We start from the raw sequence: 15,052 nt of genomic DNA on the forward strand, positions 1-15,052 counted from the left end.
TGTAAAATGGTGAGGTGAAGCTACTACCTGAAGAAATTTTAAAATGGTCGACCATGTGCAAAAATTTGACAAAGCTCGTCCACAAATAGCTCAAAAAGGAACATGAAACCGAGTTTGAAACACTCGGCAAAACGACGAACCGGTGATGGGAATGGAATCACAACATCGAGGCGCATCTTTTTCATGTAGACCTTATCAGGAATTGATAAATGGTTAGGCAGATTAAAGGTGATTATGATTGAACTAGTTTGGTTAACCACAATCTTCCCCGGTGTGCATACAACCCAACGAACTGAATCTTGTTTCTCCAACCGAACCCAAGTCAGATTGTTGGCATCCAAACGTAGTACCAAAGTTAACCCAAGTCGTGTTTCCACTCATACGATATCAACCGGTACAAAGGGCACGGGCACATTTGGTAGCCTGCAAACCCTTTGGCTCGCATCGGCCAACGAAAAATGGCTCGTTTGGTTTCCTGGGCTCACCCACATTGTTGCACAAACCGCTTCTCAAAGCACCCTTTGGTCAAGCCCTGGAGGAACACCCAAATCTATCGTTTCTAGACGTGCATGCATGGGTTCTCTTCACTTGGGCGCTTGATGGATGCAACCTTCCTAGTGAAGGGGCTTCCACTTCTCTCCCTTAAAAGTATTCCATACACCCTCTCTAAATCAATACAAACATACTTCGAATCAAAATAAGCTTTATATGAAAAAGATGTGTGTCGATGACATGAATCAATTTCGATAATCGGTTTTGAGTTTTGCCGGCCGTAAATCATCAATTTCGGGTATAAATTTTTGAGTGAATTTTGCCAAATTCATCGCACACGCTCAACTGTTGGAAATTTCCTTTGAGGAGTAGGTTTACCTCACCATTTCGCATGACTTTCATGCTCAAAGGTTTTTATTTTGGTGGATATAGACGGATAGATAAATGACTCGCTAGTATATTATAATTCGTACGTTGTGTGTGAGTATAGTTTGGAATACTCTTGCTCAACTTCTCACTTGTCATCTTCATGAACGCTGACGTGGTGATGATAGGTGAGAAGTGAGAGGTGATAATCCATGGTTGTGGCAGCATGGTAATGTTCGTCTTCGTGGTCGGCGACGTGGTGATGCTTGTGACTGGCGTGACCGGCGGTATCATGGTGGTATTCATCTTCGTGGTCAGCGACGTGGTGATGCTTGTGACTGGCGTGACCGGCGGTGTCATGGTGGTGTTCGTCTTCATGGTCGGCGACGCGGTGATGCTTGTGACTAGCGGTGTCATGGTGATGTTCGTCTTCGTGGTCGGCGACGTGGTGATGCTTGTGACCGGCAGTGTCATGGTGGTATTCAGCTTCATGATCGGCGATATGGAAATGCTTGTGATAGGCGTGAACGACGGTGTCATTGTGGTGTTCGTCTTCGTGATGATGATAGGTGAGAAGTGAGAGGTGATAATCCATTGTTGTGGCGGCATGGTAATGTTCGTCTTCGTGGTCGGCGACGTGGTGATGCTTGTTACTGGCGTGAACGGCGGTGCCATGGTGGTGGCTAGCTTCGTGGTCGACGACATGCCGATGCTTTTGATGGGTGATGTAAGGTCACCATGTTGCCATATATGTGAGGTTAGAAAAAAGCATGTGAGAAACCAAACAATGAGGGCTGTCTTCTTTGTCAGGTGAGCAAAATGGTTTCACGGGCTACCAAACAACTTACCTTTTTTACCCATGGCCCGTGTGTATAGTGTGTTTCTTCTTACTAGCGCAGTGGTGCATCCAGGCTACCAAACGTGCCTAAATTAAATTCCACGGAACCAAACGCCCCGAAAAACCAATGCGAGCAAGCAATCGTGTCCTTAGACTATGAATTGCTGATGCGAACTTAACGCCATGATGATGATTATCCAGTCATCGTCACCTCATCAGGCTCCAATCTGGCGTCTACGACAAGGAGATGGAGTACCGATCGAGTACGTACGTAGCGCGTGTGAACAAGCGCACGTACGGTTGGGCGGTCACATCAGGTGGATGGACGACGTACGAGTTGCGGCTGGGCCCCGGGGAAGAGTACTGTACTACGTCGCAGGGCAGCTCCCTATTGCTAGCTTTACCTGCTACTAGTCCTACAGATGAGATGACACGCACGTACCAGCTGCGGCATGCAAAGCAAGGATTATTCCCCGTGCGGCGGCAGTGGGAGGCAGCTGTAGTCCGAGAGAGGAGGGGCCGGTGATCCGGCTTCCCGGTGCCTGCTGCCGCACGGTGACACTCCCCGCCTCCGGCTCGTGCGGTTAACCACACCACACAGCCCCGTGGGGCTGCATGCATTCGCCGCCCGCGTGGAACTGCCGCGCTTAACAGGAGCCGTCGGTAAAGTTAACTCCGATGGCGCCCTTGGATTACTGTCGGGCTCGCCGTCGCCGACCTAGTTTTTCGTTCATCTCGATGGGCGTCGGCCGGCCGACCTCGACGCGCAAGTGTGCCTGCAACAGCTACCTAGCTAGCATTGAGATTGCAACGGATCGATAACACCGAATAAGATGCACACCAACTCTAAGGAGTAGCTAGTATTCTTTTAATTACGCCGGTAGGGTATAATAGTACGATGGGAGGGAGATGGGAGTATCACGAGTGTATTCGGTTGGGAGATGCAAGCATCACTTTGTGTCCGAGGGTAGTCATGCACTCTATATGCCTAAGATTGGAAGTTTCTTTCAGACATCTAGTTGGAAGTGCAGGCGTGTACTCCGTAGCTTTTTTCACACAACCCCAACAATCTGGCCGGGTTTCACTATCGATTCTAACGGAATATCAGCGTAAGTTCAGAGTACCAACAAAATGATCAGAGCTAAGTAAACCCACGGTTCCAATATTTGTCCACAATGTGTAAAATAGTCTCGTCACTAACCTGACGCAGATGGACATAAGCTATATGTTTTGATTCGAGCTAACAATAGGACACGAAAACTCTAGCCAGGTAAGAGGATGAGCTTGTCCTGGCCCTACAGGCCAAGGCCAATGCCATTGAAGCCACGGCCAAATTGTTCACCAAGGAGAACCGGGTCATGTTCACCGACTTGAGCCTCACCAAGAAGAAGAAAATGGCCATCCACAAACCCTATCCATGATCACATATCTATCTTCAATTTGTCTAGTCCCTATGAAACTTGTGCCCTTTTGCAATTTTCATTCGGTGCTATTGCGTGTGAACTATGTTTTAGTACTATTCCATTTTTGTGGCCTCCTTGCTTCATATATTGGCCAATTGGGCGAATAGAGTAGGAAAAGGGAAAGGGCCAACGCGGAACAACTATTTGGCCGCTAGGCTGCCCCGACCCGAATGGATAAAGGAGAACACAGCCGCATTTCTATCTGTAGTCCGATCTAATTTGACCAAAACAGATACACATTTGTTGCCAGAAAATTATTTGAACCGTTTTGAAGCTGCCCTTACCTAAGCATACACTTCAAATTGTGCTCCACCTGATCCAGCTAGCTACAACCAGACTGCCGTCCCTCTCAATCAATCATTCGCTCGAATTGGAACCAGAATAAAAATGAGCAATTGGTTTAATTCTCTGTTGCGTGGTTCAACTCAACGCCATGTCATGATCTTCTTCTTCCGGTGTCCCGTCCCGAAGTTGAATAGCTGGTACCGCTATACTTCTATGTAGCTCTGCAGTATAGAAACCGATATATGCAACATGCATGCATGTATCTCCCTTGAGTTATGTACCTACATGTTGATAACGCATGACTTCACATAACTCATCTACATGTCCATATAGTGGCACGAACCATAAGGCAATCATTTGGCCCTCACTCACTCGTGTGCAAACTTGATCCATACACGGTAGGTACTATCACCATGCAATCATTTCTTTGCAGATAAGCTCGCACTCGCAGGCAGACACAGCCACGGTTCACAAAGCGCATACTATGCAGTGACATGTCACCGAGTAGGGACATGGTATCGCTCTCTTCGGACATGAGACACCCTTCTTTTGTTTGGATCACGGTCGGCTCCCCCCTGAATATGCGGGAGCTTTAGGTATGCGTAGGGCATTTTGTTGGTCCCAAATTAGGACCTATCTATCTGACCTTTAGTTAGGCCGTCCTAATTGACTAGTATTCGAGTTTTTTTAGTGAAGTCTTTTTCACTTTAAGTTGGGAAAAAGGAACTGCCTAGCTGCATGCTAAGCTCACAATTTGGAGAACGAGGCCTGCTTGAAGAGTTGGCTTTGCTCACAATTTGGAGAAAAATATTGCTGCCTTGATGGTCGCAAATTAGGACCTATCTGTATCATCTTAATTGACTTAATTAAGTTGGGGAAAAAGAACTGCCTAGTTGCATGGTAAGTGGTCATTTGCTCACAATTTGGAGAACGAGGCCTACTTGAAGAGTTAGCTTTTCTGCTAGCTTCACCCACTTGAATATTGGTTTCACAAATCAAGTTAGCCACGAGAATCTGATAGGACAAAAATCCTTCTTGAGAAGTATAGATAATACTCCTACACGTCAGCGACGCATATCTTGTTAGGGGCATGCAGTAGAGGACGAGGCCAACCATGTCCCAGCTCGATCAATTAAGCTCTTGGGTCACTGTGGAGTTCGGTCGGGCGTCCACTTCAAACTGAACGCCCCAGCTTGCTCTCATCGCTCGGGAATGTCTAGTCGCGGGCGGGCCCAATCATTTACGCCGACGCGGACCGCATGATTGATTAACCAGACCTAATTAATCAGGCGCAAGCGTCCACCGAGAGATGCAAACACTCACCTATTCTGGCCTAATCAAGCGGGTATCCATGCGCTGAGAAGGTCCATCCTGTTGACTTCGGTTTGCTGGCTGCATTCCAACGGAGCTAACATAACACATTCGTCGTGGCCAATTAATCAGGAAGTTCTTGACTCCCGAGGGTTCTTCAAATCAATCCGTAGGACAGTGACCTTTTCTCTGTGCAACCTGCTGTAAGTTCTAATTAAGCTGCATGGATTTGGGTACCCGTAAGAATAAAAACCTCCGATTTGGGTAACATTGAGAAGATAACCGGTCAATTACCGAATTAGATTCTCAAACAAAATTAATGTCTAAACTTTTTTGAAAATAATGTTTGGACGAGGAAGTGAATGTTTCGGACAAATGAGTTGACCCACAGGGTTAAAGCGGAAGGAGAAAACGACATACGGTTTAGGTTGTACCCAACCAGCCTGAATTCAAGCTAAACTCAAATAACTCAAACCTTTTGCACAATAAACTCATTTACCCAGGGAGGCTGAGTTTTCCGGTTATCAGCCCTAACCGTGCTATTTCACCCACTAGCCAAATCCCATTGCAGGCGGCACAACGTTAGTTAGCGAGGTTCAGTTAAAAGATGTTAGTAGCCAGGCTCCGATCAGGAACGTGAGAATTTCACCCACATCTTGGGAAACATACACGCACGCCGCGTTCGACAGCGGTCAAATCGAAGATCCACCGTTTTCGCGAGAATGTCGTGGTAGACATGTGGAGTGACGGTTGGCTCTACGTACCTTTTGTTAGGTCGTCGATCGTGAAGGCCGTTCGGACTTGCCACTTTGCACGCCCCAGAGATGGCAATTTCCGGACAAAGAACATCATCACATGATCCCATGGGTATCGCCCACTACAGCATAAAAGCGGCAACAGTAGTTAATGGCGCGAGGGCGTATATCAGGGAGGGTTCGGTTCAGGAACGTACCCTGTGCCCAGGTCGATCAGGTGGATTGGGTGAGCTTCCATTGCAACTTCAAGGCCTCTCCCCTCTCTCCTTCACAGTTCACGACAAGTGTAGGTGAAAGCTGCAGTACGCTGGTACCATTCTAGTGCTGCTCCTGGTCTGCTGTAAAAAAAAATGTTGGTAATTTCTACGTAGCATGTCCTGGTGTACAGGACTAGAGGTGATGGTATAGCCTAAGTGACAGTTCAGAAATGACTAGCAGCTTCTGTCAATCCTGGCAAATACCTGTAGCAATTGACGGGGTACACAGTGTGGCAACATCTTTCTGTTTCTTTGTTTAAGAGTACTTTTTTCAGATATGTTAAAGTGTACTTTGAGCACTAGCTAGACCAAATCATTCAGGTTTAGTAACAAAATTCAGAGGGAATCTTCCGTTCACAGCCACACACCTTACCACACCATTAAATAAAGAAGGAAAGACAAAGGCCACCACCCTCCGTTGCCTCTTCTCTCCACCATCCCCAACCTCCCGAAACAAAAGCAGCAAAGAACCTCCCGGAACAGACACTAGCAAAAACCCAGCCAACCCAAATTCCCATGCACTCTCGCCGTTTCAGTCCTTCCTTCCCTGCATTCCATCCCTTCCAGCAGCAGAAAGCAACAAATATAGCAGGAAAAGGGCTCCTTTGATCCATAGGTCGCCTGCATTTGGTGCATGCTTTCTCTCTCTCTCTCTCTCTCTCTCTCTCTCTCTCTCTCTCTCTCTCTCTCTCTCTCTCTCTCTCTCTCTCTCTCTCTCTCTCTCTCGTTTTCTAATCCCAAGGAGGGAGACGAGGCTAAAAGCACAGACGCTAGCTGCTCACCTCGGCGTACCTGAAAGGCCTGGGGGGGGGGTGAAGAAGCCTGAGACTTTGCTACCTTTCCTCGTCTTGTCCTTTCTCCTCTTCTCTTCTTTGAGCTAGCTGCTTCCTCTGTTGCTTGGTTCCATGGTGGGCATGGAGGGTACAGGCTGCGGCGCTTTGCTCAGAGAGCTTCAGGTACGTGCTGGCCTTTGCTTGCTGCCGCTGAGTGAAGTGGAGTTCTGTTTGCTGAATACAGAATTTGCATCGCAGCACATTTTTGTCTGGAATTCTTTCTCTTCAGATATCGCTGCTTTTCCTCCTGTGCTTCGAGATTCCTTCGCGCCTTTTCTTCGTCAATTTGTTCTTGTCTGCGCTTAACTCTTCTGCTTCCTTGCACAATAGAATTTCAGCTTTGCATCTCTTCTGCTATGTGAAAAAAATACAGTGGGAACTGGTTTTGGTTAGTGTTCCTGTGACGAGTTTATTCTGTGATACGAGACTAGAGAGTTGAGTGTCCACGGGGTTACATAAGCTGCGAAAAAGTCCAAACTTTTCATTTGAGTTATGCGATAAGGGAGTTTTCCTTGTGTCGTTGCTGTCTTTCTTTTTTCTTGGTGGCGAGCTGCCTCGGCAGGTGAACTGCTCGCCTCAGCAGTGGCTTTATTGTGGAAACTTCTCTCTTTTTTCACCTTTCTGGTTCTTCAGCACCTCAAAAAGCAATTCCTTGATTCTATTAGGTTTAGTGCGCCAGGTAGTTGTGAGATGGGACAAAAATTATCTATTAGATAACTGATACTCTGTTTTCACCTGTAATGTCACCAGTTGGTTATGACTTCACTGTATATTTTTTGCAAAATAAGATGATCAGGGAGCACATAACCGTCTTCCAAATGGTCAAAAATTGCTCTAAAATTTCTTCTACTGCGTTAACTAGAACATGTTAGGTTTCCATTTATTTTTGCCCACTCATGCCCTGTTGTTTCTGGCAAACTAAAGGTTGAAGCATCATCATTACTTACTCACAAGTCATAACTCACGCCCTGTTGTTTGTGGCACTCAGCAAATCTGGACAGAGGTAGGAGAGAGTGAGGGTGAGAAGAGCAAGGTCTTGTCAGAGATAGAAAGAGAATGCCTGGAGGTGTACCGCAGGAAGGTGGACAATGCCAATCGGACCAGGGTCCAGCTGCACCAGTCTGTGGCCACCAAAGAAGCTGAAGTTGCATTGTTAATGGCTACTCTAGGGGAGCACAAGCTGTATCTCAAGGTATACATAGTAATCATGATGATGATGCACTAATTGGGTTGGTTGTCTGTTGGCCTTCTGTGCGGTTGTTAACTTCCCTTGGAATGATGGAATTTGGATGTTGTTGTTGTTGATGCATGGTTCAAGTTGTGGATTTATTAAATTGGGGTGGGAGATGCTTCCTGCTTCTTTTTAAAGTAGCTATGGACTTATAGCAACCCTCTGGGCACCACCATCCTAATGTAGCCAACTAGTCATACTTCAGTCAAACCCTTCTCAACTAGAGTAAAATTTGAGATCAAGTACTCCCTCCAATTCATATTAATCGATTCAACTTTGTCTAGCACAGATGTATCTAGTCAACAAACGCGTCTAGATACATCCGTATCTAGACAAAGTAGAGTCAATTAATTTGGATCGGAGGGGGTATCTTTTTCTACAACTTAATGGTTGTACTATGTTACTATATATGCATTTTAACTTGTTTTTACACAGTTTATTTCAGCAAAGGTCAATCCATCCAAACTCCTAATTGATACTGTAGATGAATTGCTCCCATTCTTTCAAGTTCATATAAAACTGTATTTAATTTTGCTGTAAGATACGTGGGCTTCTGACGAAGAATATTGTTGAATTTAATCTTTTACCTATGATGCTTTTGTTAATTTCTCAATACTTGAGCAGAAAGACAAGAGCTATGTATCTCTCAGGGAACAACTTGCTGTTGTCGCTCCTGTACTCGACAACCTGAAATGCAAGAAAGAAGAAAGGATCAAGCAGTATTACGATATTCAATCACAGATTGAGAAGATACGATCTGAGTTGAGCGAACCCAATGATCAGGGTGATAATGCAAACAGTACTGCTGCTGATGAACATGATTTGTCAACAAGGAAGCTTAATAGCTTGCAAGCACAACTCCGTGCTCTTCAGAAAGACAAGGTAAACAAACCCTCCCGGATACTGAAGTCTTGGTTCCTTTCCTTTTTTTTGTTGCATTGCAGTACTTGTGAGTAAATACAATCAGGGTAGCTGATAAAGCATGAGCATTCATTCTAGTTCACTCAGAAAAAATATGCCTTGCCAGGATTTTAACTTTTAGGATTGAGTGTTGACTGGCAACAATATATCCGATAATGTATTATGACATTTTTTATTCTTATATGCAATATATTCAGTCTGATAGACTTCAAAGAGTTCTGGGGTACGTAAATGAAGTGCATTCTTTATGTGGAGTCCTTGGGATTGATTTTGGGAAGACTGTAAATGGAGTTCACCCCAGTTTACATCAGAATTGCGTTGGCCAGTCCAGAAACATCAGCAATAGCACACTGGAAGGCCTTGCTAGCACAATATCAAACCTAAAAGCAGAGAGAAAATCTAGAATCGATAAGGTACTCACAAGGTTTTATTCTTTTGGTTTTTTTTTTTTTGCTATCACTGGTTCGACATAACCAATTCTCAAACAATCAATTCCCTATAGATGAGAGACACAATGGAATCATTATGTCAGCTCTGGAAAATAATGGACTCTTCTGAAGAGGAGAAGAGACAATTCAGCAAAGTAATCAGCATTCTCATAACACCAGAAGAAGGAATCACATCCTGTGGTGTTCTCTCTCAGGAAACAATTGAGAAGGTTTCACCAGCTCGCCTTTGCTTTCTTTTATTTAATAGATTTTTTTGGTGCTTACCTTAATTATTCTTTTTTACAATCTGGGATGCTATTTCTTATGTAGATGGAAGCTGAGGTTGAGAGGTTAACTGAACTTAAAACCAGCAGACTGAAAGAAATTGTTTTGAAGAGAAGGACAGAGTTGGAAGATATATGCAAGAATGCACACATAGAACCTGATCTCAGCACAGCCCCTGAGCAAACTAACACACTGATTGATTCTGGTAATATTTTATGCATCTTGCTCAAGTACAATCTACACCTGTGGACTGTGGTTACTCTCTTACAAATTGTCACTCGGTTGCCCATGTTGCATTCAGGCACTATTGACCCTTCGGAGCTTCTGGCAAACATCGAATCACAAATACTGAAAGCAAAGGAAGAGTCACTAAGTCGAAAAGATATTATGGACAGGATAAATAAATGGATTGCTGCTTGTGATGAAGAGGCTTGGCTTGAAGAATATAACCAGGTCTTTTCAAACATATTTTCTTTCAAATTAAAGTGCTCAAATTCTAAGCATGCATCTTCACTGTTGCACAAAGTACCTGATTCACTACAGCTGAAAGCACCACAGTATGGGTGGCGACACAGCATTAATGAATCATTATTCCAGATAATCACGTGGTTATCCAAAACATGAAAAGTGACAACAAGAGTCTTTTGCAGGACTCGAAGAGGTACAGTTCTGGAAGAGGTGCTCATGTCAACCTTAAAAGGGCTGAAAAGGCACGTATTTTGGTCACTAAAATTCCAGGTAGGTTTTATTTCCAGTGCTGGAGAACTATTCATAGATTTCCGTTATTGCAATGCATGACATATCTTTTTCAGCTATGGTGGAGAACCTGATAAACCGAACCTTCGCTTGGGAAAATGCAAGAAATAAGCCCTTCCTATATGATGGGGTATGTATACAATTTGATCAGCAGTGTAGAGACTTATGTTTTTCTGCGTTGATTTATTGACATATATTTACTGACTTACACAGGGACGGTTGGTGTCTGTTTTAGAAGAGTACAGACTTAACAGGTATCAAAAAGAAGAAGAAAAACGGAGATACCGGGTAGCGATTGTTTGCCAAATCCCTCTTTTCAATTGAAAAATAATAATGCATATTCTCACCTTAACATGACTTTTCCTAAATGTTGCAGGACCAGAAGAAATTGGAGAGCATCCTACTTGCAGAGAAAGAAGCGATGTTTGGCTCTAAACCAAGCCCAAAGAGGACAACTAGCATGACTAGAAAGACAAACGGGTATCGTTCAAATGGAAGCAGTAATGGGCTAATGACTCCAACACCTAGGCGATCATCCCTTGGAAGTGCTACCCCTGAGCTTTCAACACCCAAATCATATTCCAGTCGCTATAATAGATACTTTGGTGATTCAAGGAGGCTATCAGTATCACAATTGAATTTTGGCGATGATTCACTATCGACATTTACATCCATTAGTGGTTCTGAACCGGAATCCCCTTCTATGGGATGATTCCAGTATTCCTGGTACTGTCACAATCTCTTGATGCATTGCTTCTAACAATCTTTCAAGCATTTCTTTATGTTGGCAGTTAAACTATGTGTTATGTTAATTATTTTGGCAGGTCAATCTATTGGGTCGATTGTCAAGTAATTAGCATTGTAAATGGAGCTTCTACGAGGTTCTTGTATTTGTGTGTACATTACTGATGTGTTGTATTTAGCTAGTATTGTTGACTAGTGGAAGCAAGCACTGAATTGGTTGACTTGGTTTGGGTTTGCAGTTGATGTTCCGAGCTGATGGCTCAAGTAGATTGACGATTAGGTGAATGATGTAGAGAGTGATTGGGGGAAGTGACTTGTACCATATCATAATTTATGTGATTGGCCCACGTGTTGCAACCTTTCAAACATAGTTTGAAACCTATATAGAGATCCATACTTCTGCAGTAGTTTGAGTTTCTGTTCTTCCTATTGTGTAATATACATTTGGAAACCTTAGTTTCTGAACAGAAAAGCTGGACTCCCTTAAAAAAATGCATGTGTGCTTGTCCCTACTGTGAGTTGTCAATTCTGTGAGGATAAATATTTAAAAAAAATGTGCGGGTGATCCTAGACATTAAAGAATATGTTTTTTTTGGATGATACAAGGGGAAACAAATGAATGGAGATGAGAACTTCAAAATGATAATCACACTCTTTGTCATTTGTTCCCCCATCCCATGAGGTGTGTGTTTCCATCAAGAAGGAATTGCACTTTCCTCACAAGTATAAAACATGAATAAAATGGTGCGGCTTGTGATTCAAAGACAACCCAGTTGATTCAGCGTCACAAAATATGTAATTATGGGAGAGAACCTGGAGGAAGACAATGAGCCCTCCGCTGCTTAGTCTTCGGTCAACTCGACCTCCTTATTCATCTTCTCCCCCTCGTCTCTCCACATGGTGCGCATCACCTGACATTCTCCACGGAGAATAACTTCCAGGTCTACAGAACTGTAGGGGTAATGGTTAGATTCAGTTCCATCAACGAAATTCCAAATCAGATACTCCATGCTGGTGGTCATACGATAGTTGCTTGCCACCGGCCAAATATTTTATATCTGTGCATGTACACTTCGAAAGTGCTTACCTGAGGTCTACAATGACCCAGGGTGGTCTTTCTGTAAAAACAATGAATCAGGGCTTAATTGCTTATTCTAATACAAAATAACCCACATTTAGATCCATGTTTGAGAAATAAAAGGTTTAATCACTTCAGTACACATATCTTAATTCCATTATAGCGTCTGAAAAATGCAAATTTCTCCAGATCCTCACAGATACACCGACATGTTTACAAGTGGAAAAATCCTGCCCAAAGTAACAAGTTTAGAGTGTCACTGACTGAGCACATTTAACCAGAGCTCACGGCCACTAGACTTTTAATTAAATTCAACAGTTAGAGCAAATGCATCTTCTTTCCTCTCTTAACCAAATAGTTAGCATTCAGCTCCCATAGTAAACAACTACATAAATACATTATACAATTGCAACAAATGATTTTCAGTTGCAGAGCATTCCTTTTGATTCTCTCAACCTTGTCAGGATAACATGATGCACTGGGACAACCACCACCTTCTCCCTAGTTCTGTTCTGTATAGCATCATCTACTCCTTCATAACTTACCACGTCTGCACAGTATACAAGCAACAACAAGAAATTCAGACTTACGCAATAAATTACTTGGCAGCCTACTCAACAGTCAACAATCAACAGCATGAAAAATGGATAATACTTCAATCCATTGAGCTATGTGATCCTTTCACAGTATTTCGTTTGAGCAACAGACATTGTACACTTGTATGAGAATGTGATGCAATCATACATGAATAGCATGAAGGAAACTCAACGGAGGAGGGGGATGTTGGCAGCTAACAGTAGACCAAGATATCCCAAAAGTAATTACATGCATGTTAGGAAACAAGTAGCATACCATTAAACTATGCAGATTTCCGAAGTAGCCATGACAAAATATATGAAAGGGCGGCATCCACAGAAGACAACGCGACAATGAACACCGCAACAAGTATGAGAGTGAGTGTAGCCGTCCTCAACTGCCAATCGAAATGATTTGGTTAAACATAGGCATGGGAAAACATGACATAGATGATTCAGCAGCATATCTTGGCGTCCTAAAGCAGTAAAATGATCACAATAATATGGCGCGGTAGAAAAACTGACCAACAACTAAAACCATCACAATGCATTCTAAAAAAAATTAAAATGATCACCATATAGTATGATGTACTTGAAGATTCATAGAAGATGAAAACAGGGCAATCAGGATAAGGGCATAACTTAGTCCTTTATTGAAGGATATAAGGTTCACAGTTTGAGTATTCCTTTTGAATTGTGAACTTGTCAAGATTATGGACTATGAATACTACAATGTTATAACCAATCTACTGCATCACTATGCACCATACACTAGAGCACATCCCCACACATATAGCAAGTTCAGCACATCTTCACAGGTCCAAACTCATTAAGTGCTAAACTCATAAAGCCACAAGGGTGCTACACTGCATTGCTAACAATGTACCAAGCCAAAACTTGAACCACACGAACCTAGAAATAAAATTTAAATGCAAGAGGCATACCGTATTCTGAAAGCCTGGCCACTCCAGGTGCTTCAACTGTCTCGGCTGATCAGCCAAGAAGGCCACAAAGCTCCTCAAACCCCTATACAACAGAAGGAATTTCTAATTCAGTCTTATCCTCGAACAGCAAAAGCAGGTAGAGAAGATCTCTACTTACGCAGCGAATTCTCTGACCACCGCCAGCCAGAGCGGCTCGTCGTCATCAAACTGGTATTGGCTGGTCCGAAGCCCCTGACGCCCACTGGACGACGCAGCCGTAAATATTCGCCGGCTGGCCGGAGCGAATCGGCGAAGGACAAAGGATTGCGGCTTGGCAACCTGTAACCGACAGACATGTATATGCAGCACTGCATTAGTAACCACCGCGAAGAAGAGCAAGAGCACGGGAATAGGATTCCGGCTTACCTTGAGCAGTGGAGGGCTCGCTAGGCCGCAGACGGGAGCCGGATTGCGCAACCGAAGCGGAGACGGGCCTGGAAACGATGCAGAATCGAGGTGGAGGGGGTGAGGATAAGGCTAGGAAAAGCAGAGAGATGCTGGTACAAGGCGCGGCGAGCGGTTGCGACCTGCGGCGAGAGGCAAGGCGCTGAAGGCCAATCCGGCCATCCTCCCCGATGTTCCCGGCGCGTGGCGTCTGGGGAGAAGAGAGGGCCGGTTGGGGCTTCACGGAGCTGCGGCGAGGAAACAGCTAAGCCGCCGCCTCCGCGTCGGTGTTGGCGGCACGCGCTTCCGGTCAGCCTCTCGGCGATGAACCCCGCCGAGACAAGCGGGCGGCGCACGGCAAGGTGTTCCTGTTCGGCGCTGTGAGGTTCTCCGGCGTCGCGCCGCGCGGGGAGACGGCGGCTGTGTTGTCCGGCGGCCCGCCGTTCTGGGCCTTTTTGGTTTTGAGAATGCTGTTCTGGGCCGTGTGCAGGAAACTGACTGAAGCGCTGGGAGGCTTCTTGTAGACTGCTTGGACTAGTCAACTGACGGCCCGCTCACATAGTCTTGGGAGACCAGAATTCGATCCTTTTTTTTTTGAACGGGTAGGGGCCTGAGGCCCTGAAAGCTTCATTACTCCAGCGGTGGGTACAAACTTACAACAAAGACCCCAAGAGATAGGGGAATAAAAGATAGTCTAGTACTTTTACAAGGAAGACATTGGGAAAGAAAATAAAAACGCAATCAGGTCCATTGTCTTCTCCACCGCAGCTGCAAGGCCTCAAGGCTCGGGTGCCGGGAGTGGGGAAGATCCTCCACATCGGCGCAACGTCTTGGAGGAAGCTCGGGCCATCATCGTGCCCGAGATTGGAGTGGCTTCATCTGCCATAGATAACGACGACGCACAGCAGCTGCCACTTGGGAACTCCGCGAAAAACAATCGCTTCCAGAGTGCTTGCCCGAGTTAGCACTCGACCACCCCACCGCCTTCTTGATCCAAAAGCAAAGAAACAATCTCTAAACTCTCCCCCGCCACCATGGTCGGCCAAGAGGAAGAAGAAGACTTCAAG

General features: G+C 44.8%; 2 protein-coding genes and 2 long non-coding RNA genes across 4 annotated transcripts; 1 reads left to right on the forward strand and 3 right to left on the reverse strand.

The window, feature by feature from the left end:
• Positions 1-5,350: 5,350 nt before the first annotated feature.
• Positions 5,351-6,425, reverse strand: LOC124655246. The gene is made up of 2 exons (XR_006988612.1): positions 5,708-6,425; positions 5,351-5,632 (listed from the first exon to the last, which is right to left on the reverse strand). It is a non-coding gene; the product is annotated as an uncharacterized LOC124655246 (long non-coding RNA).
• Positions 6,426-6,475: 50 nt separating this feature from the next.
• On the forward strand, positions 6,476-11,372 carry LOC124655244 (65-kDa microtubule-associated protein 6-like). The gene is made up of 12 exons (XM_047194172.1): positions 6,476-6,723; positions 7,589-7,792; positions 8,456-8,713; positions 8,950-9,165; positions 9,255-9,410; positions 9,511-9,670; positions 9,767-9,918; positions 10,116-10,203; positions 10,278-10,351; positions 10,435-10,509; positions 10,598-10,947; positions 11,046-11,372. The coding sequence occupies exons 1-11, from the start codon at positions 6,673-6,675 to the stop codon at positions 10,931-10,933; spliced, it is 1,770 nt and encodes a 589-aa protein (XP_047050128.1). The 5' UTR covers positions 6,476-6,672; the 3' UTR covers positions 10,934-10,947; positions 11,046-11,372.
• On the reverse strand, positions 6,477-12,040 carry LOC124655245. The gene is made up of 3 exons (XR_006988611.1): positions 11,779-12,040; positions 8,419-8,518; positions 6,477-6,951 (listed from the first exon to the last, which is right to left on the reverse strand). It is a non-coding gene; the product is annotated as an uncharacterized LOC124655245 (long non-coding RNA).
• A 127-nt stretch (positions 12,041-12,167) lies between these two features.
• LOC124657010 lies at positions 12,168-14,168 on the reverse strand. The gene is made up of 6 exons (XM_047195643.1): positions 14,129-14,168; positions 13,968-14,035; positions 13,720-13,880; positions 13,563-13,644; positions 12,896-13,016; positions 12,168-12,593 (listed from the first exon to the last, which is right to left on the reverse strand). The coding sequence occupies exons 1-5, from the start codon at positions 14,166-14,168 to the stop codon at positions 12,903-12,905; spliced, it is 465 nt and encodes a 154-aa protein (XP_047051599.1). The 3' UTR covers positions 12,168-12,593; positions 12,896-12,902.
• Between the last annotated feature and the right edge of the window lie 884 nt (positions 14,169-15,052).

Source organism: Lolium rigidum, chromosome 5, assembly GCF_022539505.1.
Source record: "Lolium rigidum isolate FL_2022 chromosome 5, APGP_CSIRO_Lrig_0.1, whole genome shotgun sequence".
Taxonomy (NCBI): domain Eukaryota; kingdom Viridiplantae; phylum Streptophyta; class Magnoliopsida; order Poales; family Poaceae; genus Lolium; species Lolium rigidum.

Coding starts and splice junctions, on each gene's coding strand:
- LOC124655244 (XM_047194172.1), top strand. CDS start 6,673: ATGGTGGGCATGGAGGGTACAGGCTGCGGCGCTTTGCTCAGAGAGCTT. Junction 9,919..10,115: donor GGCTTGAAGAATATAACCAG/GTCTTTTCAAAC, acceptor AGTCTTTTGCAG/GACTCGAAGAGGTACAGTTC. Junction 10,352..10,434: donor AGCCCTTCCTATATGATGGG/GTATGTATACAA, acceptor TGACTTACACAG/GGACGGTTGGTGTCTGTTTT.
- LOC124657010 (XM_047195643.1), bottom strand. CDS start 14,168: ATGGCCGGATTGGCCTTCAGCGCCTTGCCTCTCGCCGCAG. Junction 13,881..13,967: donor CGAGCCCTCCACTGCTCAAG/GTAAGCCGGAAT, acceptor TGTCGGTTACAG/GTTGCCAAGCCGCAATCCTT. Junction 13,645..13,719: donor GTGGTCAGAGAATTCGCTGC/GTAAGTAGAGAT, acceptor TCTGTTGTATAG/GGGTTTGAGGAGCTTTGTGG.